The 26,547-nt window shown below is 51.6% G+C and overlaps 1 protein-coding gene across 7 annotated transcripts in view; it reads left to right on the top strand.

Annotated features, from left to right (window-relative positions):
* Positions 1–26,547, top strand: part of CEP250 (centrosomal protein 250) — a 53,476-nt gene that overhangs the window by 14,386 nt on the left and 12,543 nt on the right. For 6 of the 7 annotated variants that reach the window (XR_004301206.1, XM_032419425.1, XM_032419426.1 and 3 more), the window contains exons 8-28: positions 810–906; positions 2,658–2,759; positions 3,293–3,454; positions 4,014–4,192; positions 4,539–4,721; positions 6,638–6,782; positions 7,625–7,771; positions 8,472–8,702; positions 9,583–9,776; positions 9,999–10,126; positions 10,325–10,494; positions 14,038–14,205; positions 14,600–14,734; positions 16,035–16,178; positions 17,012–17,145; positions 18,744–18,882; positions 20,074–20,413; positions 21,046–21,167; positions 22,127–22,247; positions 23,289–23,410; positions 23,854–26,469. Coding sequence is in view for 6 of the 7 variants with exons in the window: in XM_032419425.1 (XP_032275316.1) it covers positions 810–906; positions 2,658–2,759; positions 3,293–3,454; positions 4,014–4,192; positions 4,539–4,721; positions 6,638–6,782; positions 7,625–7,771; positions 8,472–8,702; positions 9,583–9,776; positions 9,999–10,126; positions 10,325–10,494; positions 14,038–14,205; positions 14,600–14,734; positions 16,035–16,178; positions 17,012–17,145; positions 18,744–18,882; positions 20,074–20,413; positions 21,046–21,167; positions 22,127–22,247; positions 23,289–23,410; positions 23,854–26,469 (5,779 nt within the window). In the remaining variant the exon portion in view is untranslated. Of the gene's footprint in view, positions 1–506; positions 589–809; positions 907–2,657; positions 2,760–3,292; positions 3,455–4,013; positions 4,193–4,538; positions 4,722–6,637; positions 6,783–7,624; positions 7,772–8,471; positions 8,703–9,582; positions 9,777–9,998; positions 10,127–10,324; positions 10,495–14,037; positions 14,206–14,599; positions 14,735–16,034; positions 16,179–17,011; positions 17,146–18,743; positions 18,883–20,073; positions 20,414–21,045; positions 21,168–22,126; positions 22,248–23,288; positions 23,411–23,853; positions 26,470–26,547 lie in introns of those variants that run through there. The other variant, XM_032419427.1, reaches the window with a different exon arrangement.

Below are 26,547 nucleotides of genomic sequence, written 5' to 3'. Positions count from 1 at the left end.
GTGTCTCTCTCTGTCAAATAAATAAATAAAATCTTTAAAAAAAAAAATCTTAAAAAAGAAATATTTATTTAGCTACCCATATAATACCAGGCACTGAGCTCCAGGATATAGCATTAGGTGACAGTTGTATGATGATTTCCCTGAACTTTTTTTTTTTTAAAGATTTTTATTTATTTATTTGACAGAGAGACACAGCGAGAGAGGGAACACAAGCAGGGGGAGAGGGAGAAGGAGGCTTCCTGCTGAGCAGGGAGCCCGATGCGGGGCTCGATCCCAGGACCCTGGGATCATGACCTGAGCCGAAGGCAGACGCTTAACGACTGAGCCACCCAGGCGCCCCGATTTCCCTGAACTTTGAAGTCAATATCACAGAGGTTGACCATAATCTCCCCCAAATTGCCCCTCCATTTTCCTTATCAGAGACCCTTGGGCTGGAGGGACGTTGGGACTGTCCCATTTGGCAACTCTGGTATTCTTATTGGCTTCAGGGTGCTTGACTTCAAGATCAAGCGGGGCCTGGAAGGGCCTGGTCCAGGGCTTTCCTTCAGCTCTCGGGCCCCCAAACACGAGTTCCAGCCTTGAGATGTGGTAAATCCCTGCATGTGTCTGAGTGGCTTTTGACTCCTCCCCTTGCCCCCAGTTCAAGGCTATAGCATCATGTGGTATTCAGAGAGTGCAGGGGCTGGGGGTGCCCAGGGGTCTCTGGGGGGCTGCAGTGGGAGTGTCTGTTGGGGCTGGGGTGTGCTGCGTAGTAGCTCTGTCCATCTCAGTGGGCCGCCCACATGACAGTGTTGTGCTCTTCTCTTCAGGGTGACCGAGCTCTCTGCTCTGCTGACCCAGGCTCAGAAGCAAAATAAAGATTATGAGAAGATGTTAGAGGCTCTGAGAGAGACAGTGGAGATCCTGGTACATGACCCTTTGTTCTGGAAAGGAGTTGGGAGTGGGCCTATGGGTTCCTTGTCCTTTATGGACAGATGATGCAGGATACCAGTTAAATATTCCTTGAATAAAAGCAAAAAAAAATAAATGTTGGCTGAATCTAAAAATTAATTAACTCATTCATTTATTCATTCATCAGTAAATACTGTGTACCGTCCCTACTGTATTCCTGGGGAAACTACCATGACGTGCGCGTGCAGTGTGTCCTCATCAGAGAGAGTGGGCCACGCGTTATGAGGCACACTGGCAAAGGATGGGGATGTGTGAGAGATTCAAAACCTAGTCATATGGGAAACAACTGAGGAGTATGGCGATGGTCAGCCTGGAGAGAAAAGGGCTTGAGGAGGACATAATGGCTGCCGTCACAGATCTGCAGGACTGACATCAGGGGAAAGAGTTGGCTTAGTTAACGTTGTCCAGCCAGCACAGTGTTGGTGACCAGAAGCTGCGGGCTGGTAGAGTTTGTCTAGCAGCGAGAGCGGCTCAGCAGCTGAGCAGTCTGTCCTGTGGAAGAGTGAGTTTTGTGTCCCTGGCTTTTCATCTGCCGGAGATGTTACCAAAGGGACTCTGTAAAGTTGGACTAGTTAAAACTTCTGACTTGATTCCACATTTCCTTTCGTTTCTAAGAATTTTCAGATCTCTCTCTTTAGGCAGATCCTGAATGACCATCTACATGCAAACCTCTAGTCTTCTTAACCAAGCCGGGATCAGCGGGGGCTCAGAGTTGTTGATACCTTTTTGGTTCCTTTTGGTCAGAAATTTGCAAATTCAAATGTCCGCGGTGCCCAGATAATGCCAAAGAGTGCAGCGGGTTCAGCTGTAAGGATTCTGGTTGTCCAGCACTATCATAGTTAGTTTGAGTACAGTAGAGGACACTTGATCTCAATATTAAGGAAACGATGAGGCGTCGTAGGGACCACGGGACCCCAAAAAATACATGTCTCCTCTGAAGGAGGCACCCACTGTTCAACCTCAGGAAATTATTGCCATGTAGGAATGGGGGCTGGTGTGGCCCATCTGTTAACTTTTTGAGGAAAGCCAGAAAGTCAGCATTTCTCAATTCATAAGATCTCTTGAAATCTCTCAATTTATAAACGTCGGTTCAAGTTTTGTGCAGGCCAAAGAAAACATTGCTGCAGGTCTGTGTCTTCAGGCCTTCACTAACAATGTGATCAGAAGGAACTGAGGACATCTTGACTCTTCAGGTTCATTGCCGGCTCTGGGGCTAGGGGTTTCTCTGGTCTAGCCTTAGGTCTCCAGCATTAATTTGCTGTTCGGAGACAACTGCCATCCTCCCTCCTATGATAGCTGACATTGATTATTTTCTTTGTGCCAGGCACTGTGTTCAGTAATTTACAAGCATCTTTTTCATTTAAGCCTCAACACAAACCTGTGAGGTAGTTGCTGTTAATTACTCCCTTTTTAAAGAGAAAAGAAGCTCAAAGAAGCAGTTGCCTAAGGTTGCTAAGCTAGGACGTGATAGAGTAAGAACTCTAATCTAGGCAATCCAGTATGGAGCTCTGATTCACTTACTCTGAGCTCTTACTCACCACATCACACTGTCCTCAGAGTCCTGGGACAACAGTAGCATTCACGTGTGGTCAGGGAAAAAGTAGGGTTGACCGAAGAGACAGAATGAGATTCCGGTTGATTTGGGGCCTGGAACGGTAGATACTTCCGCGAGTTTGGCTCACAGCTCTATCTCGTTCCCTGTTCAGGAGGCAAATCATGCAGAGTTAATGGAACGCGAGTCATCTCTCAGCAGGAATGCCCAAGAGGAGAAGCTGTCTTTACAGCAGGTGATCGTGGATATAACCCAGGTACGGGTAAGCCTTCTGTTTGTGGAAACCGGGTCATGGCTTACGCCTCCGCAGGCCTCAATGTCCTCTTAGTTGTGCCTAGATTTCCACACTCTGAGACGTTTGGGCTTAGGGTCTTTGAGGAATGAGTTCTCTGAGTGTGTCTGAAGACTGGCACCCTAAGGGATAGCTAAGCATTCACATGCTGGCCCCGCCTGCTGGAACAGGCCCTCTTCCTTATTGCCACCTGCAAGTGTCAGGCCAGTGGCTGGATTCTGGTCTCTGTTACGTCAGTATCCTCTCCTTTCTTCATTTCTTCATTTATTATTACCTCAGAGAGTGCTCTAGCCTTGTTGCTAGTCCTAGGTTCGGGTGACCAAAGGTGAGGAGTTGGAGGACGCAATCCTTTTTGCTCTCAGATGCCCTCCTCCCACCCGCAAGGGGGAGGATGTGAGAAGGAAAACGTCAGGTTTGTCCAGGATGCAGTGTTAGTCTTCCGTGTGGACTCTAGGCCTTGGTCAGTAGGGTAGTGACTCTGCTGTATTGGGTTTCAGGTCATGGTGGAAGAACGGGACAATATGGCCCAAGGCTGTGGTCAAGATTGCTCCTTGGAGTTGGACGCTCGTGGCCTCTCCTTGCAGTTTGATTCCCAGGACCCAGACAAGGCCCTTACTCTGGTGCGTTCAGTGGTGACTCGAAGACGCCAAGCTGTGCAGGTGAGGACCCCACCATTCCTCCTCAGCCACGGGTGTGGGCGTCTGAACTGATCTGTGCCCCAGGTACCCTCCTCGCCTGGACTGCCCCTTTCACTATGTTGGCCAGTTATGAAGTGTTTGGTCAACACTCCCGAAGTGCTCATTAGAATCTCCATGTCTGCCCAGTTGTGCTTGTGGCTAATGGGCACACTCTGTGTGCCCAGCGGTACGCTTCACTTTGCATGCCATCTTCGTATAGCACTACACAAAGATAGGCAACCAGAGCCCTGGGAGACCATAGGTAAGTGTCCCCGACTCTGAGGGTCCCAGCCACACTTAACCATCTCCGTGACGGCCCCTTACCGCACATCTGAAGATGATGGACCCTGAGACTCCGGGCACCACAGAAGTCCAGTAATCTCTGATCCTCTGTCTTCTCGACTGGCCACATCTCTATTCTTAGCTCACCCTTGTACCAGCCCTCAGCCCCCTCGCCCAGCCCCACTCTCAGGCTTCTGACACCCCTCCTTCACTCTGCCCTCTTGCTCACCATCTCACTTCTGTCACTCTCCCTCCACAGGACCTGAGGCAGCAGCTTTTGGGCTGTCAGGAAGCTGTGAGCTCCTTGCAGCAGCAGCATAATCAGTGGGAGGAGGAGGGCGAGGCCTTGAGACAGCGGCTGCAGAAGCTCACCGGGGAGCGTGACACTCTGGCAGGGCAGACCGTGGACCTCCAGGGAGAGGTGGAGTCTCTCAGCAAGTGAGCAGGGGGCTGTTCATCCCCCCCGCCTCCTCCCCGGCTCAGTCCTCATCCAGCCATTTACCCACTCCCTGCACGTTTCTGGTTGCCTAACCCTGCTGTCCCTGACACCCAGGGCTATCTTGCTTTGTGTTCTGCTTATCCCTGCTCACTCACTTTGGGTCTTTTTGATGATTAAAAAACAACAACAACAGCAACAACAACAACAAAGCAGTTTCCTGCTCAAAAGTGAAGATGAGATTTTTAAAGGAAACAGACACCTCTCTCCTTTGGTCCTGTGATGTCTGCTTCCAGGAAGGATTTGAGGCTCCAAGGTTTCTGCTCATCTGTGGTCTCCTTGTTCCAGGGAGCGAGAGCTCCTGCAGAAGGCCAGGGAGGAGCTGCGGCAGCAGCTGGAGGTGCTGGAGCAGGAGGCGTGGCGGCTGCGGAGGACAAACGTGGAGCTTCAGCTGCAGGGGGACTCTGCTCAGGGTGAGAAGGAGGAGCGGCAGGAAGAGCTACACCTGGCCATCCGTGAAAGGAAGCGCCTGTAAGTGGGCCCAGCCCCCTCCTCCCTGGGGCTTGGTTTTCCCTTCAATCCCACACCCTCCTCCACCCATTCCCAACTCGAAGAAAGTGGAGTAAATTGAAGCCTGGCATGCAGTGGGTTCGCATTAGCTTCCTGCCCCTTCTTTCGCAGAAAGATGAACACAGGAGGTTCAGCCTGGCTTTTCTGAGCACTGCTAAGGGCTGAGACACCGCGGGGGTACAGAAACAAATAAGACACAGGCCCTGATCTCAAGCAGTTTGCAGTCTAATGGGGAAAACAGACAAACAGCAAACTGTGGCATGAGGCCAAGTGAAGTATGAGTGAAACAGAGCTTCCAGCTACGGCCTTTGGGAGCATGGGAGTGACAGTTAATAATTGAAAGTCTCATGGAGGAGAGAGGGTGGCCTTTGAGCTGGGCCTTGACATATTTTGATTGGTAGAGAGTGGAAGAGGGGCGAAAGGGGCAGATTAGCAAAGAAAAGGAGGTTCACGGCATGTTCAGAGTAGGCTAGGCTGGCTGAAGGGTAGGATTTATCCCAGGTGGTAATGGGAAATGAGTTGGTCAAGAAAGGGAATTTCAGAATCAAGAGACCTAGCGAATCTATGAATTCCTCTATATAACGTCATAGAAAAAGCAAGGACTTTCGAGCTGGCGAAAGCTGGGTTAAAATTATGGCTCCACCACTTGGGCAGATTATTTTAGTTGTGAAATGGAGATGTTAGTATTTACCATGAAGGATCACTGGGAAGGTTAGCGCGCTGTTTTGCAAAATGCTGGCATAGAGCCTGGCATGTGGTAGGTCTTCAGTAACTGGTAGCAGGGACTGTGTTCTTCACTTCTGGTAGATCCCCGTCCTCTCCTGCACTCTTGCTCCTTGCAGCTGGTAGGCACGAATAATGGAATCTTGGAGGACTGCTATAAGGATCATGACTCATGCAAGGAATGGTCTCCCCTGTACCAAGGAGAAGAATAGACAACCCACAAAGATAATTACATGTTTTTAAATTTAATTAGTGTGAATTGATCACACATTTATCAATATTTATTATGATCTGAAAGTCAAAACTATTTAAAAAGACGAACACAGGGGTGCCTGGGTGGCTTAGTCGGTTAAAGCACCCAACTCTTGATTTCGGCTCAGGTCGTGATTTCAGGGTCATGAGATCGGGCCTTGCGTCGGGCTCCGCGCTGGGCATTGGAGCCTGCTTAAGAGTCTCTCTGTCCCTCTCCTTCTGCTCCTCCCCTTCCTTTCTCTAAAAACTAAATAAATAAATAATAGACAAACACGGAGATCCTCCTCTCTGTTTCATCCATCCCATTTCCCTTCTTTCTGTAGGCAACCACTTAAATTGCTTTCTTTTTTTTTTTAAGATTTTATTTATTTATTTGACAGAGAGATAGAGAGTACAAGTAGGCAGAGAGGCAGGCAGAGGGAGAGGGAGAAGCAGGCTCTCTGCTGAGCAGGGAGCCCGACGCGGGGCTCGGTCCCAGGACCCTGGGACCATGACCTGAGCCGAAGGCAGCCGCTTAACCGACTGAGCCACCCAGCCGCCCCTTAAGTTGCTTTCTTGTTTATCTTTCCAGCTGCTTCATGCAAATACATGCATATATTCTTTTTTATAACTATATTTTATTTTTTTTATTTAAAGTGGGCTCCACCTCAACATGGGGCTTGAACTCATGACCCTGAGATTAAGAGTTTCATGCTCTACCGACAGAGCCAGCCAGGCACCCCTATGCATATTCTTATTTCTCCCAATGTCTGGCTTTTTTCACTTAGTATGTCATGGAGGGCTGGTTGGTTTTTAGAGACCTTCTTCATTCTTTTGCATGGCAAAGGTAATCACACTCCTGTTACCTTTTGGAGTGTGGCCACTCCGAGATTGCCCCCAGCCTCCTCTCCTTCCTATCCTAGTCAGGAGTCGCTGGCGGGCCTGGAAGCCAAACAGTCAGAATCGCTCAGTGAGCTGATCACTCTTCGGGAGGCCCTGGAGGCAAGTCGCCTGGAAGGAGAGCTGCTGAGGCAGGAGCAAACAGAAGTGACTGCGGCGCTGGCCAGGGTGCGCGGGCCTCCACCCCTCGCTTGCTGGGGGTGGGGAGGGGGGCTTAGAAGGTTGTGTTTCTAGGCAAAGGGCATGCAGCCTGCTTCATTCTTCACCTTCCCAGCCACGACCCTTCGTATTCCCTGCATCACTTACTCGCCTCTGCTTTTGGCTTCTGTCCCTCCTAATGTACTCTCTACGTTGGGGTTAGAATGGTTTTCGAAAGTGTAAATCCAGTGACATTGGTCTCCTTCCTGTAACCATTCAGTGGCTTCCAAGCTGCTTGGGGACACGTTCAAAGCCCTTTGCATCTGCCCCAAACTGCTTCCAGCCTCCTCCTCTCTCCATATCCTGTGCTAACTCCCTATTCCACCTCAGCTCCTGCCACCCAGCACTGATTATATCCTCAGCTTCGCCCTGCTCTTTCATGACTCCGCTGCTTCTGGAGTCCTCCTCCCTTTGCCTGGACTGCGTCTTTCCTCTCCCTCTAAGCACAAATTCTTCTGCCTCTCTCAATACCCACCTTCATTGCCAGCTCTTCTACCAAGCACTTTTGATTCCCCCAAACTGAATAAACGCTTTCTTTGAGTTTCCAGAGCACTGGGTGCTTACATTGTCTACGAAGTCATTGCAGTTCTAGTTGTTTGTACATCCTGGTGTCTGTGCCTCTGTACTGTGAGCTCCGCTCCTACTTCTCGATGCTTGAATGAGTGAATGAATGAGGGAAAACTTGTTTCGAATGTAAGGGAAGGAATGGTCTGATCTCTGTACCAGGACAGCAGCAGGTGTTGGGGACGTGAGCTGCTCACCGTGGCGAGGGAGTTGGCACAAGACAGTCCTTTAACTCTCTTTGTTTTTAGGCAGAACAGTCCGTTGCAGAGCTGTCGGGTTCTGAGAACAGCCTGAAGGCTGAGGTCGCCGATCTTCGGGCTGCCGCTGTCAAGCTCAGTGCCTTAAATGAGGCTTTGGCCTTAGATAAAGTTGGACTGAACGAGCAGCTTCTCCAGGTGAGCAAAGACTTCTCTGATCCACAGGGTAGGTCTGCGCCCTGACAGAAGGCAAGCCAGTGACTGATAAAGCTGATGCCTATGACAGGGAAGAGTCCGTAATAGATTAGCCCAAGACAGATCAGCTCCCACATACGGTCCTGAAATGAGCAAAAGGAACATTGGTGGTGCAGAGGACAGCCAAGACTATAAGGCCTGAGCTTAGCCATTAAAAATAGTCCCCTTTCACACCTCCGGCAGAACCACCTTTGGGCTGTAGAGTAAAATCACCAGGGCCCATGTCCTCTGGAAGGAAGACTAGGTGTTTAATCCCATTGCATGAGATAACAGCAATCACCAGAAAAGGATCTGCTGAAGAGCCTACATCTCAAAGAATCTTCTCTAGAGGTTGCAAATTTAACATGTCTCTTCACTACTCCTGTTACCTTGAGCCCCAGAAATGTTCCAGATTCCCTTTATTCTGAATTCTATGTGAGTAGGGTTTTTGCCTTTTTAATCACCATGCCCAGCATCAGCCCATCCAGTACCTAGAATACGACAGGCACCAGAGCAAATGAACGCATGGTCCCCCTCTCGTATAAGGCCCTCCTGTGTTCCTCTTTGGAGAATAGAGTCTCATCTCACTTGGATTTCTGTCTTAGCACTTGATCCATAAACTGTAACCGTTTGTCCTTGACGCCTTTCCCATTTTGACCAGTAGTTAGAACAGGAGAACCAGTGTGTGTGCAGCAGAATGGAAGCAGCAGAGCAAGCGAGAAACGCTTTGCAGCTGGGCCTGGCAGAGGCCGAGAGGAGCAGGGAAGACCTTCAGGAAAGGAACACTCACCTGGAGGCTCAGCTGCAGAAGGCGGAGGAGAGCGGGGCTGAGCTGCAGGCTGATCTCAGGGGCATCCAAGAAGAGAAGGAAGAAATTCAAGAGAAACTAAGTGAGGTGAGAAGACAAAACTGATTCCATCACACTAAGGTATCGAACGTACTCATCATAAAAAATGAGAACTCTAGGGGCGCCTGCGTGACTCAGTCATTAAGCGTCTGCCTTCGGCTCAGGTCATGGTCCCATGGTCCTGGGATCGAGCCCCGCATTGGGCTCCCTGCTCTGCGGGAAGCCTGCTTCTCCCTCTCCCACTTCCCCTGCTTGTGTTCCTGCTCTCACTGTGTCTTTCTCTGTCAAATAAATAAATAAAATCTTTTAAAAAATAAAAAAAAAAAGAAGGGTCAGAGAGAGAGGGAGAGAGACACTTAAGCAGATTCCGCACTGAGCCCGGAGCCAATGTGGGGCTCAGTCTCACAACCCTGAGATCATGACCTGAGGCGAAACCAAGAGTTAGACACAACCGACTGAGCCACCCAGGCGCCCCTATTCCTCCATCTTTTACCAAAATGTCTAACAAATAGCAATAACTCAGTAAATTTTTTTCTGAACCAGTAACTCAGCTCAAAGGTCATCTTTCTCCTCTACTAAACTTCTCCCTGCCCTAAAAATGATAATCTTCCTTCCCAGAGTCCCTTTCTCAGAGACTGATCAGTTTCTTCCTGATGTTTCGTGTGTCTTACTACTGAGGACTAAAAGCTCCTTAGAGGTAGTTCTCTTGCAGCCCTAACACACAGGGCCTTGCACAAAGGAGAGCATGCTTCCTGGGCTGGAAGTTCTATAGGTTGATGCAGGAAGTAGTATTTGTATGAGCAAGCAATCATCAGGACTCACAGAGCTGGGTCCAGAACCTCTGAAGGGCCAGTGGCCCTAACCTGGTGATAGCAACCCGGGGGAGATCCTGCCTCCGCTCTGTATCTTGCCGATTTCTTCCTCTCAGGCACGTCATCAGCAGGAGGCAGCCTTAGCTCAGCTGGAGCAGCTGCATCAGGAGACAAAGCGACAGGAAGAAGTGCTTGCCCGGGAAGTCCAGGAGAAGGAGGCCCTAGTACGGGAGAGAGCAGCCCTCGAGGTGCGGCTGCAGGCTGTGGAGCGAGACCGGCAGGACCTCTCTGAACAACTGCTGGGGCTCAGGTAGGGCCCAGACCCAGTTCGGCCAAGGGCAGAGGGAGCATTGTGAGGCAAGGGGTAGCCAAACTAAGTTCCCTGCCCAAAGTATATGGGTCCTAAATGAGTTATGAGTTTATAATTGCCCCCTAATTTCTCTGAGTCGTCAGTACTTAGAACCCAACTCCTCTTAAGGAAAGTTAAGGGGCTTGATGGGTAAGAACTCTTCCTGATTCCTGAACCTGACAGCTCAGCCAAGGAGCAACTAGAGAGCAGTCTGTTTGAGGCCCAACAACAAAATTCTCTGATAGAGGTCACCAAGGGGCAGCTGGAGGTCCAGATTCAAACGGTCACTCGCGCCAAGGAAGTCATTCAAGGTGAGACCCCAACTGGGATGGGGACACTTCATTCCATGGGGATGTGGAAAGCCAGGAAGGCAGTGGGAAGTTATCCGAGGTCCTTCCCTAGCCAGGCCCAGGGCCTCCGCAATGGGAGTTGTTCCTGAGATCTGGGGAGAGGGGTGAAAGGAGGAGGGCAGAGGCCTAGTGGGAGATCACCTGTGTCTGGCATCTCAGGGGAAGTGAGGTGCCTGAAGCTGGAACTGGACACCGAGCGGAGCCGGGCAGAGCAGGAGCGGGAGACAGCATCCAGTCGGCTGGCCCAGGCTGAGCAAGAGGGGCAGACTGCCCTGCAGCAGCAGAAGTCCGCCCATGAGGAGGAGGTGAACCGGCTCCAGGAGAAATGGGTGGGTCATGGATGTAGCTGGGGACAGGAGAGGCAGACATGGCCTCCCTCCCATGAGTACTCCACCTGCTGACTCTTGGGCCAGATATTGCTGCTTTTAAGAGTGAAATCTGAATAGGACTAACCTAGTCACCAAGATGCAAAAATCCAGTTTCTAGCTGTAAATGAGTAATATATGGAGAACCCTGAGAACAATTTCTGACATAGAGCAAGCTCTATATTTGTGTTAGCTGTTATTGTTGTTGTTTTGCTATGTACAGAGAATTAAGCATGGATTCTGGGATTTAGGATTGTTAAACTGGCCCCAGGATGTAAAGGGAGCAGAGGAATGCCTCAGACCCCTTCTTGCCCGATTCAGAACTGTATTTCTTTTGTCTTTTAATTATATAATTTAGTCCATTTGCTTTGATTGTCACTATAGGTATATTTGGATTTATTTCCACCATCCTTTGCTATTTTTCCTGCCTTTTTATATCTTTTTGGGATGGGGAAGTCACCTTTCTTAACTTCTTTTAGAGAGTTCAATTGGATGATTAAGTTGTAGTCTTTTCTCAGTTCTTTTTTTCTATTACTTTGGATGGTATATTCTCTAATTTTAAATTTTTTTTAGTTGTTTCTTTTAATATTTAAAAATATGTACTTAAGGGGCGCATGGACAGCTCAGTTCCCAGGGTCCTGGGATCGAGCTCCGTGTCGGGCTCCTTGCTCTGTGGGAAGCCTGCTTCTCCCTCTCTCTCTGCCTGCCACTCCCCCTGCTTGTGTGCTCTCTCTTTCTCTGTCAAATAAATAAAATCTTTACAAAAAAATACATACTTAATAAAATCTCAAGTTAATCGGTATGTTTACCATTTTTCTGAATGACACAGGGACCTCAGAACATTTTACCTGCATTCACTCCTCCTGACCCATATACTCTTTTATGCAATGTGTTTTAACTAGTTTGTTAACACCATAAATTATTTTGACTTTTTGTTTTATAAAGTCAATATTTGTTTAGATACACTGAAAAAATGACATTTTTTTACACTCATCATTCCTCCTTGCATATCAGACTTTCTATTTAGATTTATTTTCCTCCTTGAAATAGAATTTCTTTGGTGAGGGTCTGTTGGTAGTTCACTGTCTGAAAACATTCCATTTTACTTTTATTCTTGAAGGATAGTTTCACTGGGTATAAAATTCTAGGATTATTGTTATTTTCTCTTAACATATTGATTATTCATTTGTTGGTATCAAGAAGACCCTGATTAGTTGTGTGTCAGACCTTCTTACAGTAACCTCCGTGTATCTTAACTCTTATATTTTTCATGTTCATTTTTCTTTTTCTATATTGTGTTGTAGATGATTTTTTCAGATCTCTTCTCACTAACTGCCCTTTCAGCCATGTCTAATCTGCTATGTAGTCTTTTTGCCAAGTTTTAAATTTCACTTACTAAATTTTTTTTTTATTTTTTATTTTTATTTATTTTTTTTTTTTTAAGATTTTATTTATTTATTCATGAGAGACAGAGAGAGAGAGAGGCAGAGGCAGAGGGAAAAGCAGGGTCCCTGCGGAGCGGGGAGCCCGATGTGGGACTCGATCCCAGTACCCTGGGATCATGACCTGAGCTGAAGGCAGACGCCCAACCGACTGAGCCACCCAGGCGTCCCACTAAATTTTTTTTTTTATTTCTAGACATTCTATTTGGTTATTTTTTCAAATCTTCTTGGTCATGTTTTAATTTCTTTTCCCTATTTTATATCTTCATCCTCTCTTTTATTCTTTCAACACATGAAACATTTTTATGCTGTCTAATAATACCAATAACTAAAATCTTTTTGGGCCTGACTCTGTTATATGTTGTTTCCATTGGTTCTCACTCATGTGTTTTGTGATTCTTGACTCTGAGCTCGTGTTCCTTAGAAACTTTTCTAAGGCCTAAGAACTTTTCATTTTCTAAGGCCTCAGAATCCTTTTAGGCCTAAGGTGAAGGAGTTTTTCTTCAGAAGATTTGCTTGCACTTCTGTTAGGAATTTCCTAGAATAAGAGGAGGACACTGTTGTTATCCCCATTTTTATAGATGAGGAAATTGAGGCATAGAAATATGATAGAAATTAACTCAGGTCACTTATACTAGTAGTGTTGGATTAAAGGTTCTAGCATCCCAGAACTACCTTAAAATAAAATTTTAAAATAAAATGAAGTAAAATTTCTGTTGAAAGTGTTTGGGGTCACATTTAGGCCCTGCACCCACATGAAGACCAGGTTGTGGTTGACTTCTTGAGGGAGATTTTTTTTTTTTTTACCCTGTGCCAAGGTTGAAACAAACAAATGTTCTTGCTGTTTCCTTCTGTGGGGTTTATTGTTTTGTTTTCTCTCCTACTTTCTCTCCCCTTTTCTTCCCCATTTCTCTCCTCTTTCATCTCTCTCTCTCTCAAGTTTATCCTTCTACTGAGAGCACTATAGCCCAGAGATAGGCAAGTTTTTTGTAAAGGACCACATACTAGGCTTTGTGGACCTTATGGTCTCTGCTGTTGTACAAAAGCAGCCGTAGACAATATGTAAGCAAATGAGCATGTTTGTGTTCAAATAAAACTTTAAGTGTGGACACTGAAACTTGAATTCCATATAATTTTCACATGTCACAAAGTCTTTTTTTTTTTTTTTTCCACTTCTTTTTAACCATTAAAAATGTAAAAACCACTATTAGCTCACAGGCCATGCAGCAACAGGAGGCTGGCCAGATTTGGCCCACATGCCATAGTTTGTTGACCTGGGTTAGCCCTTCGGGGGTCCAGCTTTATGTGGGAATCTTCTACTGGACTCCCCACCCTTGTCTTCTGTTTTCTTTTCCCCACGTAGCATTAAGGTGAATTTTCAAGGTTATTAGGTATAGCAGATGCCTCCAGGAGAAACCCAGTTCTGTGCTCATTTACCTCTTTGGGTCACAAGTCTTGCTTTGATTTTTAACTCCTATGAAATTCCTGCTGGCTCACTTATACATTAAAACATATATTTAATATTTTATCCAGTATTTTTTGCCATTTTGCAGCCAGAGGGTTCAGAGATCTTGTTTGTCAAGTTTCTGGAAATGGAAGTTGACTTGTGCCTTGTGCGTATTTGTGAATTGACTCTTATTACAAGGCAGACTTGCTGGAAAGATGGCAGCCGGAAGTTTGCTTGTTTGGGAATTATGTGCCTAAAGTAGGGGAGAATGGGCAGCAGAGAACCAATCTGCTTCCTCAGTTCATAGTTAGAACATCAACTGTGGTGTGGTTGATTTAAAATAACAGATATTTGTAACTTATATTAGGGAGAATTGCACTTTAGAAAAGACTTTTTAATGTATCATTTGATTTTTTTTTATAAATCTCATTTGATTCTCATGACATTTGATGGGATAGGTAAGGCAGGAGTTAGCAACCTCACTTTATCGATGGGGAGACAGGCCAAGAGAGGTACCAAAGACTCAGCTGGGGAGTGTGGACCTTCTCTGCTCCAGCCCCCCTCCTGCCTCTTCTCCTCACCCACCGGGTTCTAACAGTGCTTCCTTCACGTGACCAGGAGAAGGAGCGCTCCTGGCACCAGCAGGAACTGGATAAGGCCCTGGAGAGCCTAAAGAGGGAGAAAACAGAGCTGGAAATGAGGCTGCGGGAACAGCGGGCAGAAGCCGAGGCCATCCGGACGCAGAGGGAGGAAGAACGGGCGGAGGCGGAGAGCGCCCTCTGCCAGGTGGGAAGCTGGGGAGATTGGAGCTGCGACTCCCTGTACCTCTGACCACTTCCTTTTCCACTCCCAGGGGTGCTGCTGCAGGGGGCTTCCAGAAGAGAAGTGCCTGCTCCCTTTGCTGCTAGTGAACAGGGTGGCCCCCGCGTTAGCTGCAGGGCAGACAGCATGTCACACTTCCTGAGGGAGGGCCGGTGCTCGCCACATCCTGTCAGCTCACAAACCAGGGACAATCTTGGCACTTCCTGGTTCTTAACAAGCAGGTCCAGACCTTCTTTGGCCCTCACCACCCTCCCCATTTGCTGGAGGAACCCAGAGCAGCTAGAATGTGCTTGCGGCCTAGTGGGTGAGCATGGTGACCCCGGAGGCAGCAAGCCCTTGCCTCCCTGCCCCTCCACAGATGCAGCTCGAAACAGAGAAGGAGAGGGTGTCCCTCCTGGAGACGCTGCTGCAGACCCAGAAGGAGCTGGCAGATGCCAGCCAACAGCTGGAGCGGCTGAGGCAGGACATGAAGGTTCAGAAGTTAAAGGAGCAGGTATGGAGGGCGGTCCTGGGCAGGGAGGAAGGGCGGCGTGACCAGCCCTCTGGTGCTTCTGTGCACCAGGTTCTGGGCGAGGTGCCACGCCAGGACAAACATCAAGGTGCGCACAGCAGTGAACGGGACACCCGTGGTCCCTGTCCCCAGAGAGCCCATGTTCTAGTGGCAGAGCAGACGAAAACGCGCAGATAGAGAATACATGAGCTAATCGCAGGTGGTAAGAGGTGCTGTGAGGGAGATGGGTAGGGTGAAGTAATTGAGAGTGAGTCACAGGAGGCCACTTTGAACAAGGTGGTCGGGGGTGGGGCTCACTGAGAAAGTGACATTTGGGCCGAGACATGAAGGTTGACGAGCCAGCTGCAGGCAGCAGTAGAGATGAGCTCTGACAGCATTATGCTTCAACGGGTGAGTTGTGTGATACTTGAACTGTATCTCAGTAAAGCCCTTTTATTTTTATTTTTTTAAGATTTATTTGAGAGAGACAGCATGAGCGGGGCATGGGGGGCAGAGGGAGAAAGAGAAGCAGACTCCTCACTGAGCGGGGAGCCCGATGTGGGGCTGGATCCTAGGACCCTGGGATCATGACCTGAGCCAAAGGCAGATGTTTAACCAACTGAGCCTCCCAGGTGCCCCTTAGGAAAGCCCTTTAAAAAAAAAAAAAAGAAACCAGCTCTTTGAAGAACAGTTTCAGCAGGGGAAATAGCCATCATAAGGGCAGTGGGACAGACAGAAGGGGCTCGGGGAGTGCCAGGACAGAAAGGAGGCTACATGGCTCCAGCGTGATAGGCTCAGGGGTGAGTGGAGAGGGATGCAGGAGCCCAGGAGCCCTTGGTCAGCCATGGGAGGAGCTTGGAATTTGTTCTAAGGGCATTGGGAAACTGTTGGATGGTATTTAAAAAGCAGAGTGGGACATGATTTACTACATGTATTTTAAAAAATACTTTAGCTGCTGAGTGGAGAAGTGTGTGTGTTGGGGGGGCATGCGTGCAGGGGCTGGTGGCATGGAGTGGGAATAGGGATACGCAATGGGAGCCTGCTGCAGTGGTCTGGGTGAGGGACTGCTACTCAGGGGCCCTGTTGGAGAGAGCCGGGGTGAGCCAGCACGCTTTGTGAGGGAGGAGATGGAATAGGAGGTGAGGGTTGAGGTGGCATCGTGGAAACGGGGTGGATTGCTGGGTCCTGCCTCAGCTTTTGCCGCCAACCCAGTTGAAAAGCCAGTATTTACATGCCAGAGACTTTAAGATGCAGGCCCTAGTGGGAGCATTCTTCTGCTCACTGTGGTCTTCTCCCTTTGCAGGAGACCACCGACATGCTGCAGACCCAGCTCCGGGAGGCTCGGCGGGAGCTGGAGCAGGCAGGCCAGCGGAACAGAGACGCCCTTGCTGCCCTCCAAGAAGAGTGCAGGGCCCTGCAGCAGGCTAAGATGGACCTGCAGGAGCAGGTGCCTCCTTCTCTCTCCCAGCCCTGCAGCCCTCCCCGCAGCATAGCCAGGCTCTCCCACTCCTTCTGTAGGAAAGGGGAGCCCTGGCCCTGCTTGGGAAGGAGAGGAAAACGGAAGGGTGGTTAGAGTAGAGCACATGCCCTTGGAGCCCCAGGATAGTTATCTCTCCCTGTGTGACCACAGAACGTAGATTTTTCTTAGGCAGCCCCAGTGCCCATCATTCTTCCCACCCTCCCCAGAGATCCAGTATTTTAATATACCAGGTTGCTTTTCCTACTCTCATTGCTTTTCCTTCTCAGAATCCCATATCAGCTGGTGTTCTGATTGTTTTTTTTTTTAAGATTTTATTTATTTATTTGACAGAAAGAGAGAGCACAAGCAGGGGGAGCAGCAGGCAAAGGGAAAAGCAGGCTCCCCGCTGAGCAGGGAACCCAATGCGGGGCTCGATCCCAGGACCCTAGGATCATGACCTGAGCTGAACACAGACGTTCGACCGACTGAGCCCCCCAGGCGCCCCTCTGATTGTTTATTTTAAAAAATACAATTACTATCCACTTGCCCGTCACTTATCACTTTGCCTTTGGGTGGTTATATTCAGCCAAGATATTGATTTGTGCCTGCCTTTACACAGCAGGCGTGAGGCTGGGAGACAAGGGTGAGGCTGAATGGTACTGGGGACGGGGTGCTAAGAATAGTGTGTAAGCGTTGGCAGAAACCCCCGGAGCATTGGAAATGGGCCAGTGACTGGGACCTCAAAGGACCCTGGAGCCCTGGGTGAGAAGCCTCCCCGCCGTGGGCCCCCTGTCCTTGACCCTTGTGTGTTATCTTTCCAGGTGGAGGACTTGAAGTCTCAGCTGGTTTCCAGGGATGAATCCAGGAGGCTGGTGGAGCAGGAGGTTCAGGAGAAGCTGAGGGAGGCTCAGGAGTATAGCCGAATGCAGAAGGAGCTGGAGAGAGAGAAAGCCAGGTAGGCTGGACAGGCCGTGGAGTAGGCTTTTGCCTGTCTAGCTACTGTGGTCACTGTGAGGTGGACAGTTCTTTGCTTAGGTAACCAAGCCTCTCATGTCTCCAGCCCTGGACAGTACAGGTGGCTGTGTGGAGAGGATGTGGTCCCGTAGCTTACACTTCATCCATGTAGTATATAAATACTTAGAGAACACATGTTAGGCACCAGGCAGTATGCCAGGGGTTGGGGATGGTCCCCCCGCCTTGGCAGAACTTACGGTTTTGTGGGAAAGACATTAATTAAGTAATCCCCCAGAGAAATCATTGCAGGTTATGTTACATGGTGTGGAGGGAAGAAACAGAATGCTGAAGTCAAAATGCAGGGTGGGGTTGTACTTTATTTTTATTTGTTTTTTTTAAAGATTTTATTCATTTGTCAGAGAGAGAGAGGAAGAGAGAGAGCACAAGCAGGGGGAGGGGCAGAGGGAGAAGCAGGCTCCCCGCTGAGCAAGGAGCCCGATGCAGGACTCGATCCCAGGACTCTGGGATCATAACCTGAGCCAAAGGCAGACACTTAACTGACTGAGCCACCCAGGCATCCCATGGGGTTGTACTTTAGATAAGATTTTAGGGAAGGCCTTCCTCAAGGAGGTTGCATTTAAACTGATCACTGAAGATAAACTGGAACCAGCCAGGCAAAGGGGTGAGGGAGAGCTCTGTGGCAGGAGCAGGAATCTCAGTGGGCCAGAGGCGGATCAGAACTCAGGGTATTTGGGGACACTGGAAGCACTGTGTGACCGGAGCCTGGTGAATGAGGACGGGTGCGTGACATGGCCAAGTCTGTGTCATTCAGGATTTGTGGGGCATGGCCAGGAGTACGTAGTTTAGTTTAGGTTTAGTAGGAAACCACTGGAGGGTTTTAAGCAGGGAAATTGACACGATCCAGTTTATGATGTATCAGAAGAGGTAGTCATGGGCAAGAAACCTCAGGAGTGAGATACGGCCATCCAGGTGAAGCATGGCGTGTCTTCTCAGTGATGTAAGAGCTTAAAGAGGGACAGATCCTCTTGTTGATGCAACCATAGGCAACAAGACATGTTAGGAGGTGGGTGCAGTTGTCTGCCTGAGAAATACTAAGGCTGCACCAGGGTAGGGGGAGGAGGGAAGGAGCTCAAGGGAAGGAGCTCAAGGGACGTTGAAGGAGTTGGAGTCTATTATATATGTCATCACTGATTGGACATAGGTGGGATAAAGGGAGAACTCTGTGATGTGGTCAAGGCTGCCAAGTTGGAGCACTGGGTGGATAAGGGTGCCGTTCGCTGAGCTAGGGAGCATAGTAGTGATGGCTAGGGGGAGGGAGGAGCAGAAGGGATGGGAAGCATTGGACACGTTGAATTTGAGGTATTGCATAGGTATTCTGGACTCTGCCAGAGAAGAAGAAACTGAAGCTGAAAGGAGGTATCACGTGCATGAAGTACCTGGGAGCACTTTTATTGTTATGCTGTCATGTTATTTTACTATTTCTCTCTTAAGTATTAATGCAGTGTTTAGCACAGTCAGATGAGAAAGTAGTTCTTCATTCCCTGAGAGAATGACCTTAGCCCTCTGGCCTCTCTTTAGCCTGACTCAGTCGCTGATGGAAAAGGAACAGAGGCTCCTTGTTTTACAAGAAGCTGACTCTGTTCGACAACAAGAGCTGAGCTCCCTGCGCCAGGACATGCAGGAGGCCCAGGGAGGGCAGAAAGAGCTCAGTGCCCAGGTACTCCCCGCGCCGCTCATGGGCCCTGTTCCTCGGTGGAAGCCTGCTCCTGGAGTGGAGAAGCCGGTTGCTCAGGATCCTCCCGTAAAGAGGACCGTTCTCTTATTGCGTATTAAAGGGTGTGCTGGGGCTTCAGCAGCCCTGGCAGGAGGCGCAAGTCAGAACTGGGTGGGGTGGGGGCTTGGGAACCTGACCCAGAGTTGAGAACAGCCCCTGTGAGGGGCCTGACAGCCCAGAACATGGTGCCTAGAGGGGCGGAGCTCACACGGGTCTGGGTCAAGCATGGCCACGTCTAAGTGTGCTTGGTCAGCCTGGCAAGACACAGCAGCGGGACAGGTCCTTACACAGATCAGGTAGGCAGCAGCAAGAAAACTTCAGGACCCCGTCTGCTCACAGCAGGACCCCAGACCTTGGGCACAGGAAAGCCGGAATCGGGAGGGGCAGAGAGAGCCGGTCAGAGCTGGAAGGGAGACTGGTGTGAAGGACCAGGTGCGGTCATTAGACAGTGCTGGATTTGGCTCCCAGCAGTCCCGCTTCCAGGTTGCATGAGCATCAGTTTCTTCATCCATAAGACAAGGATGACAGTTCTTAGCCATTATAGGAACATATAAAGTGTCAGAACACAGCAGGTATTCTCTATATGGTAGCCATTATCGTGACGGGTCTTACACAGGCTCAGTGTCAGGGTTTCGATTTCTGAGTTCGAGTTCTGATGGAAGCAGGGGGCTGGCATTGCTGCCAGGGGGACTAGGGCTACAGCCCATTTGCATCTCCTAGGCCCACGTGACAGGAGTCAGTTGGTGGGCATGCAGGTCAGATTGAGGGTAACACTCCTTCCAGAGCCCTCCTTTCTTTTTTAAAGATTTTATTTATTTGACAGAGAGAGACACAGCGAGAGAGGGAACACAAGCAGGGGGGGTGGGAGAGGGAGAAGCAGGCCTCCCGCCGAGCAGGGAGCCCGATGCAGGGCTCGATCCCAGGACTCTGGGACCATGACCTGAGCCGAAGGCAGACGACCAACGACTAAGCCACCCAGGTGCCCCCTTCCAGAGCCCTCCTTACCCGCTAGAGAGCTGAGCCTCCCGGCCCTGATCAAGATGGGCCCAGGGCTTGATTGGGGTGAGGCCGGGGAGGGTCCGATGAGAAGGTGTCCACTCCCGGCTCGGAATGACAACACCCCCTTCCCGGCAGGTGGAGGTCCTGAAGCAGGAGGTGAAGGAGAAGGAGGCTGACTTTCTGGCTCAGGAAGCACAGCTGCTGGAGGAGCTGGAGGCGTCTCGAGTAATAGAGCAGGAGCTGCGAGCTTCCCTGCGGGCCCTGGAAGCCAGGGCAGCCCAAGTCCAGCTCCGACTGCACAGCACAGAGAAGCAGCTAGAGGCGCTGGTGGCAGAGCGGCGGTCCGGGCACCAGGCCCAGGCCCAGCTGGCCAGCCTCTGTTCTGTCCTGCAGCAGGCCTTGGGGTTCGCTTGGTACAGCCAGCCTGAGCTGCGCGGCGGGGGAGACTCTGCTTCCCTCTGGGGCCCGGAGCCAGGTACGGCGGCCACCCATGGACTCGGGCCTTTGGGCCGAAGCCAGGCCTGGCTCCCTCGGGGGGAGAAGGTGGGGGCCCGTGGGGACTAGGGATTATTGCCTCAAGGCTAACGCCACAGACCCTGGAATTAATTCAGTCCTCTCTGAGCTTGATTTTTTGTTCTTAGAAAGAAAGAGCGTGCATGCACAAGCAGGGGAAGGGCAGAGAGAAAGGGAGAGGGAATCTTAAGCAGACTCCCCACTGAGCGCGGAGCCTGACATGGGGCTCGATCTCATGACCCTGAGATCACGCCCTGAGCTGAAATCAAGAGTGAGACGCTTAACCAACTGAGCCACCCAGGTGCCTCATCTCTCAGGATTTTTCTAAGGAATTAATGAGATTACATAAGTAAAATAGGTCACACAGTTCCTGGCATTTACTAAATGCCTAACAAATGACAGCTAGTATTACCTAATGCCCGCCATAGCTCCTGGCACATAGGAATGCAGAAAGTTCATGACGAATGAACTGCTCAGAAGGGGTTCTTTGGGGAGAGGAGGGATCCGTGGGAAGGCCAAGGCCATATCTGGGGAGGTTTGGCTATTTCCTTTCATAGTGCAGCCAAGTGAGGAGGTGTTTCCTCATTTTTTCAGACCAGAATGGAGCTAGGCTCCTCCTTAAGAAAGGGCCCCTCCTGACAGCCCTGTCAGCTGAGACGGTGGCATCTGCCCTCCAGAAGCTTCACCAAGACCTGTGCAAGACTCAGCAGGCCCGGGTACGATGCTCTGCTCTCCTTCCTTGAACTCTTCACTCCCCGGAAGAGGACTCATGAAGCAGTTTGAGCTGTTTTATTCCCAAGTTGGGATGAGTTCCATCCCCATCCTTTCCTACCTGGGCAAGCATGAGCACAGCATTTGGTTTCTTAGGCCTGGGTTTCACTAGTCAACTGAGGCAAACCATGCCTGCCTTGGGGCTGTGAGGATTGAGTGGGCGAGGGATTCGAGTGGGCTCTGAACTAGAGAAGCCTGCACAGATGGGGGATATTGTTTTGTACCGTTTTCCTCTCAGCTGCGAACTACTTATCCTTGGTGCCCATACCGCCAAGAACAACCCGACAAACAGGGACCACTGAGATGTGAGGTTGCCATTTATGAGAACATTCCAGGCCTAAGACTGAGCTAAATATCCCATAAATTGCACCTCTCGGTGTACCTATCATTCAATAAAAATTGAACACCACCTCTATGCCAGCCACTGTGAGCGGATGGTAGAGAAGGGAGAAAGACCAGATCTCCACCCTCGAGAAGGCTGAGGAAGGAAACTGCATTCTCAAATAAGCAGAACTGATAGAATTAATTGGATCAGTAACAGATGCAACTGATAATAGGAGGAAGGGACAGTTCATTCCTCCTTGGGGAGGGTCACAGGGAAGGAAGAAGGGACCTTTGAGTTGATCTTTGAAGTAGGAGTTTGGGCAGAGGAGAGGTGACCCCGGGCTAAGACTCTAGCAAGTCGTGTTTCAAAAGGCATACAGGGGTCAGACAGGGACTCTAGGCTCCAGTCAGTTGGAGCAGAGCGTGTCATGGTTCTGGGGAGCGATCGGGGAGTAGATCCGCAGGGACAGACCCCACAGAGGCTGAGAGGAAGTGGGAGGGGTGGCGCTTGGGTCTGGGGCCGGGATAGCTTTGTGGAAGATGAGGAGGTTGGAGTTTAGCCTCACCCTTGCTTTCCCAGGACGACCTGAGCGAGCAGGCTCTGAAGCTGGAACAGCGTCTCGCTGATGCAGAGGCCGAAAAAAGTCAGGTCTGCACAGAATTGCAGGATTTGCAGAGACAGCTCTCCCAGAACCAGGAAGGTGAGAAGCGCAAGGCAGGTAGGGAGATTGGAGGGAAGAGAGAGGAGAGGCCAGAAGCCCAGAAGGGGCAGCCACTCTTCACTGCTCACTCCCAACTATAGGTAGCTACCTAGAGACCTCTCCAAAGGGGTGATGACCCCTGTGAACTGTTTTTCTGCTTTGCTTGGCCTTTGAGGGCCATCCTAGAAGAAGGAATTCAGGGGGACAGAGTGGGTGAACCGAGAGAAGTTCCTGCCTAGGCTTCCCCCTTCTCTGTCTGTGTATTAAAAAACTGGCAATCTAGGGCCAGGACTGTGAGAATGTTATAAAATTCTGTGTCTTTTGTCATTTATCCACGTTACTTATTTTTGTCATCTCCAGCTATGTTGTCAAAATTATTCACCTTCAACAGCAGAAGGATCATGGGCTTGTTTGGGAGACAGCAAAGTGGGGGGACCTGGGGAAAATGCCCACCCCGCCACAGCCAAGGGCATGGGTGGTGACTACTTGGAAAAGAAAGGAGAGGGCGGGTCTTGGGGGCCAAGGCTCTGTGGTAGAAGAGAAGAGGACAACTTGGGGAGGGGGATCTGGGTCTTGAAAGTATCCCAGAGGGCTCCCTGAGAGCCACACGCACAGAGCTGGGTTCTGGTGCATTTTGCAGAAATGGGAGGCAGCCAGCAGAGCAACAGTGGTCTCTGGGAACCTCTGCAAGCCATAGAATTAGAGACTAGAAAGGCCCTCCAGCGTCATCTGGCTCCCCCCGGTCGGGAATCCGGGGTTGGAGATCTCCATGTGGTCAGGATGGGGCAGTGTTGGGAGGACAGTCAGGCAAGTGCGAGCACCGGGCGGCGGCTCCGGACGGGAGTGTGGGAGTTGCAGGAGCCCCGACAACCAGGAATAGTTGGCAGATGGGTGGCGTGGCTGTGAGACTGGATGTAATTCTCTCCTTCCTGGCCTTCTTCCCCTTTGATTCTGTTCCTCACCCTCCATCTGCCTCCATGTCCCTCTTTTCCTCCGCCCTCCACCCTGGGCCTCACTCTGCCACCTCCCCTCTTCCCAAAGAGAAATGCAAGTGGGAAGGAAAGCAGAACTCGCTGGAATCCGAGCTGACGGAGCTGCACGAAGCTGTGGCATCATTGCAGGGTCGTCTGCGGCAAGCAGAGCTGCAGGGACTGGAGGCCCAGGTGAGGTGGCCCTGCTCTGGGGCAGGAGGAGGAGGCCTCAGGGCCCAGGCTGTAACTCCAAAGCCACCTGGGCCTGTGGTCATACCCCATCCACGGGTAGTGCCCAACATCCTTCAGCAAGGGGCTGTTTCCCTGGCTGTCTCGCTGTCCTTGAGGGCCATTAGGAAGGCCCCAGTGAGTTTTCCTGAAGGGAGGCAGAAAAGTTTGTCCCTTGCCCTGAAGTACCGGAGTCTGGGATTTCTCATTTGTCTCAGGCTTTCTCCTCTGGGCCCTAGTGGAGCCGTGGAACGCGGTAGGGACGATCTTTTACTGGATCAGCTTAAGTGGAAGGAACCAGTTCTCTTTGTCCCTCCTTGACGGGGCTGGGGCTACTGAAGGGCCTGCACTGGGGTGATAGTATCCGGGAAGTGTAGCCTAAGGTGGTTTTTCGTCTTCTTTTCCAGAAGGAGCAAGGGCTCCTGCAGGCAGCCAAGGAGAACCTGACAGCACAGGTGGAACGTCTGCAGGCATCTGTGGCGGAAGCCAGGGCTCAGGCCAATGCCGCCGGGGCTCTGGAGGAGGACCTGAGAACCGCTCGCTCAGCCCTGAAACTCAAGAGCGAGGAAGCGGAGACTGAGCGTGAGCGAGCCCAGGCTCTGCAGGAACAGGGCGAGCTGAAGGTGGCCCATGGGAAGGCTCTGCAGGAGAATTTAGCTATCCTGGCCCAGACCCTATCCGAAAGGGAAGGGGAGATGGAGGCTCTGCGGGGAAATATCCAGGAACTGGAGAAGCAACGGGAGATGCAGAAGGCTGCTTTGGAAGTGCTATCTCTGGACCTGAAGAAGAGGAACCAGGAGGTGGGCGTGCAACAAGAAAAGATCCAGGAGCTGGAGAAGTGCAGGTCCGTCTTAGAGCACCTGCCCCTGGCCGTCCAAGAGCGGGAACAGAAGCTGGTCGTGCAGAGGGAGCAAATCAAAGAGCTCGAGAAGGATCGAGAGACCCAGAGGAGCATCTTGGAGCATCAGCTTCTCGAACTTGAGAAGAAGGCCCAAGTGATAGAGTCCCAGAAAGGACAGATTCAGGATCTGAAGAAGCAGCTGGTTACTCTGGAATGCCTGGCCCTGGAACTGGAGGAAAACCATCACCAAATGGAGTGCCAACAAAAGGCCATCGAGGAGCTGGAGGGCCAGAGGGAAATGCAGAGGGTGGCTCTGACCCACCTGACGCTGGACCTGGAGGAGAGGAGCCAGGAGCTGCAGGCCCAGAGCAGCCAGATCGACGAGCTGGAGAGCCACAGCACCCTGCTGGCACGAGAGCTGCAGGACAAGGACCAGGAGCTGAAGTGCCAGCGACAACAGATCGAGGAGCTGCAGAGGCAGAAGGAGCGTCTGGCTCAGGACCTGGAGAGGAGGGACCAGGACATGCTGCTCCAGACGGAGAGGATTCGGGCCCTGGAAGACCAGAGGACGCTGCAGACCAAGATCCTGGAGGAGGACCTGGGACAGATCAAGCTGTCGTTGAGGGAGCGAGGCCGGGAGCTGGCCTCCCAGAGGCCGCCAACGCCGGAGCGGGCAGAGGAGGGGAAGGGCCCGGGTAAAGCACAGCGCGGAAGCCTCGAGCACATGAAGCTGATCCTGCGGGATAAGGAGAAGGAAGTGGAGTGCCAGCAGGAGCGCCTCGGAGAGCTGAGGGAGCGCAAGGACCAGCTGGAGCAGGAGCTCCAGGACCTACACAGGAAGGCGGGTGAGACCAGCGTCCTCCTGAGCCAGCGAGAGCGGGAGCTGGTGGTCGTGCAGCGGCATCTGCAGGACGCCAGGGAACGGGCGGAGCTGAAAGAGCAGTCGCTTCAGGGTCACCTGGAAGAGGCGCAGAGGGCCCTGGCTCAGAGGGACCAGGAGCTCGAGGCCCTGCGGCACCAGCAGCAGCAGGCTCGGGAGCAAGAGGAGACGACGAAGGAGCAGGCAAGCGCGCTGCGGAGCGCCCTGGAGCGGGCCCACGCCGACCTGCAGGAGCGCCAGGGAGAGCTCGAGGGCCACAGGGAGCATGTGCGAAGGCTCCAGGACCAGCTGGCCGTGGAGGGACAGCGCGGGCAGGCCCTGGAGGAGGTGTTGGGTGCCCTCAGGGCTGAGTCTCGGGAGCAGGGGGAGGATCTGCTGGCCCTCCAGCAGCAGTGTGCCGAGCGGGCCCAGGAGCACGAGGCGGAGGTCAGGGGCCTGCGGGACCGCCTGCTGCGGGCGGAGGCCACGCTCAAGGAACGGGACCAGGAGCTGGAGGCCCTGCAGGCAGCCGGCCGCTCCTCCCAGCGGCGGGAGGAGACTGCCCGGGACCAGGCCAAGGCTCTGCAGGAGGCCCTGAGCAAGGCTCAGGCCGCCCTGCAGGAGAAGGAGCAGCGGCTGCTGGGGCAGGCGGAATTGAGCCGCAGCCTGGAGGCCAGCACGGCCACTTTGCAGGCTGCCCTGGACTCCTGCCAGGCGCAGGCCCGGCAGCTGGAGGAGGCCCTGCGGAGGCGGGAAGGCGAGATCCAGGACCGGGATCTCCAGCACCAGGAGGCCGTGCAGCAGCTCCAGTGGGCACTGGCCCAGAGGGACGAAGAGCTGAGCCATCAGAAGAGGCAGGGGCAGTTGCTAGAGCAGTCTCTGGCCCAGAGGGCCCGAGAAGATGCCATCCAAGAGAAACAGGCTCTGGGCCAGGAGAGAGAAGAGGAAGAGATGCGGGGCCTTCGCGAAAGCCTGAGGGAGTTGCAGCTGACTCTAGCCCAAAAGGAAGAGGAGATTGTGGGGCTGAGGGAGGCCCAGCAAAGGAAGAATCTGGAGGACTCACCCCACAACCACACAGCCTCCCCAGCGGAGGAGCCCTCTACAAACTTTGACACTTTAGGACCCCGGCTGCAGCACGAGCTGGAGCGACTCCAGGCAGCACTGAGGCAGACAGAGGCCAGGGAGATCGAGTGGAGGGAGAAGGCCCAGGACTTGGCGCTGTCCCTGGCCCAGAGCAAGGCTAGCGTCAGCAGCCTGCAGGAGATAGCCATGTTCTTACAGGCCTCTGTTCTGGAGCGGGACTCAGAACAGCAGAAGCTGCAGGTGAGTCACTCCACGGGTAGTACCGGCCAAGGGGGGCAGAGCCTGTCTGGCTGAGCTCAGGGGCCTCGTGCCACCCTG

Source organism: Phoca vitulina, unplaced genomic scaffold (assembly GCF_004348235.1).
Source record: "Phoca vitulina isolate PV1807 unplaced genomic scaffold, GSC_HSeal_1.0 scaffold22, whole genome shotgun sequence".
Lineage (NCBI taxonomy): Eukaryota > Metazoa > Chordata > Mammalia > Carnivora > Phocidae > Phoca > Phoca vitulina.
This window is presented reverse-complemented; position numbering and strand designations above follow the sequence as displayed.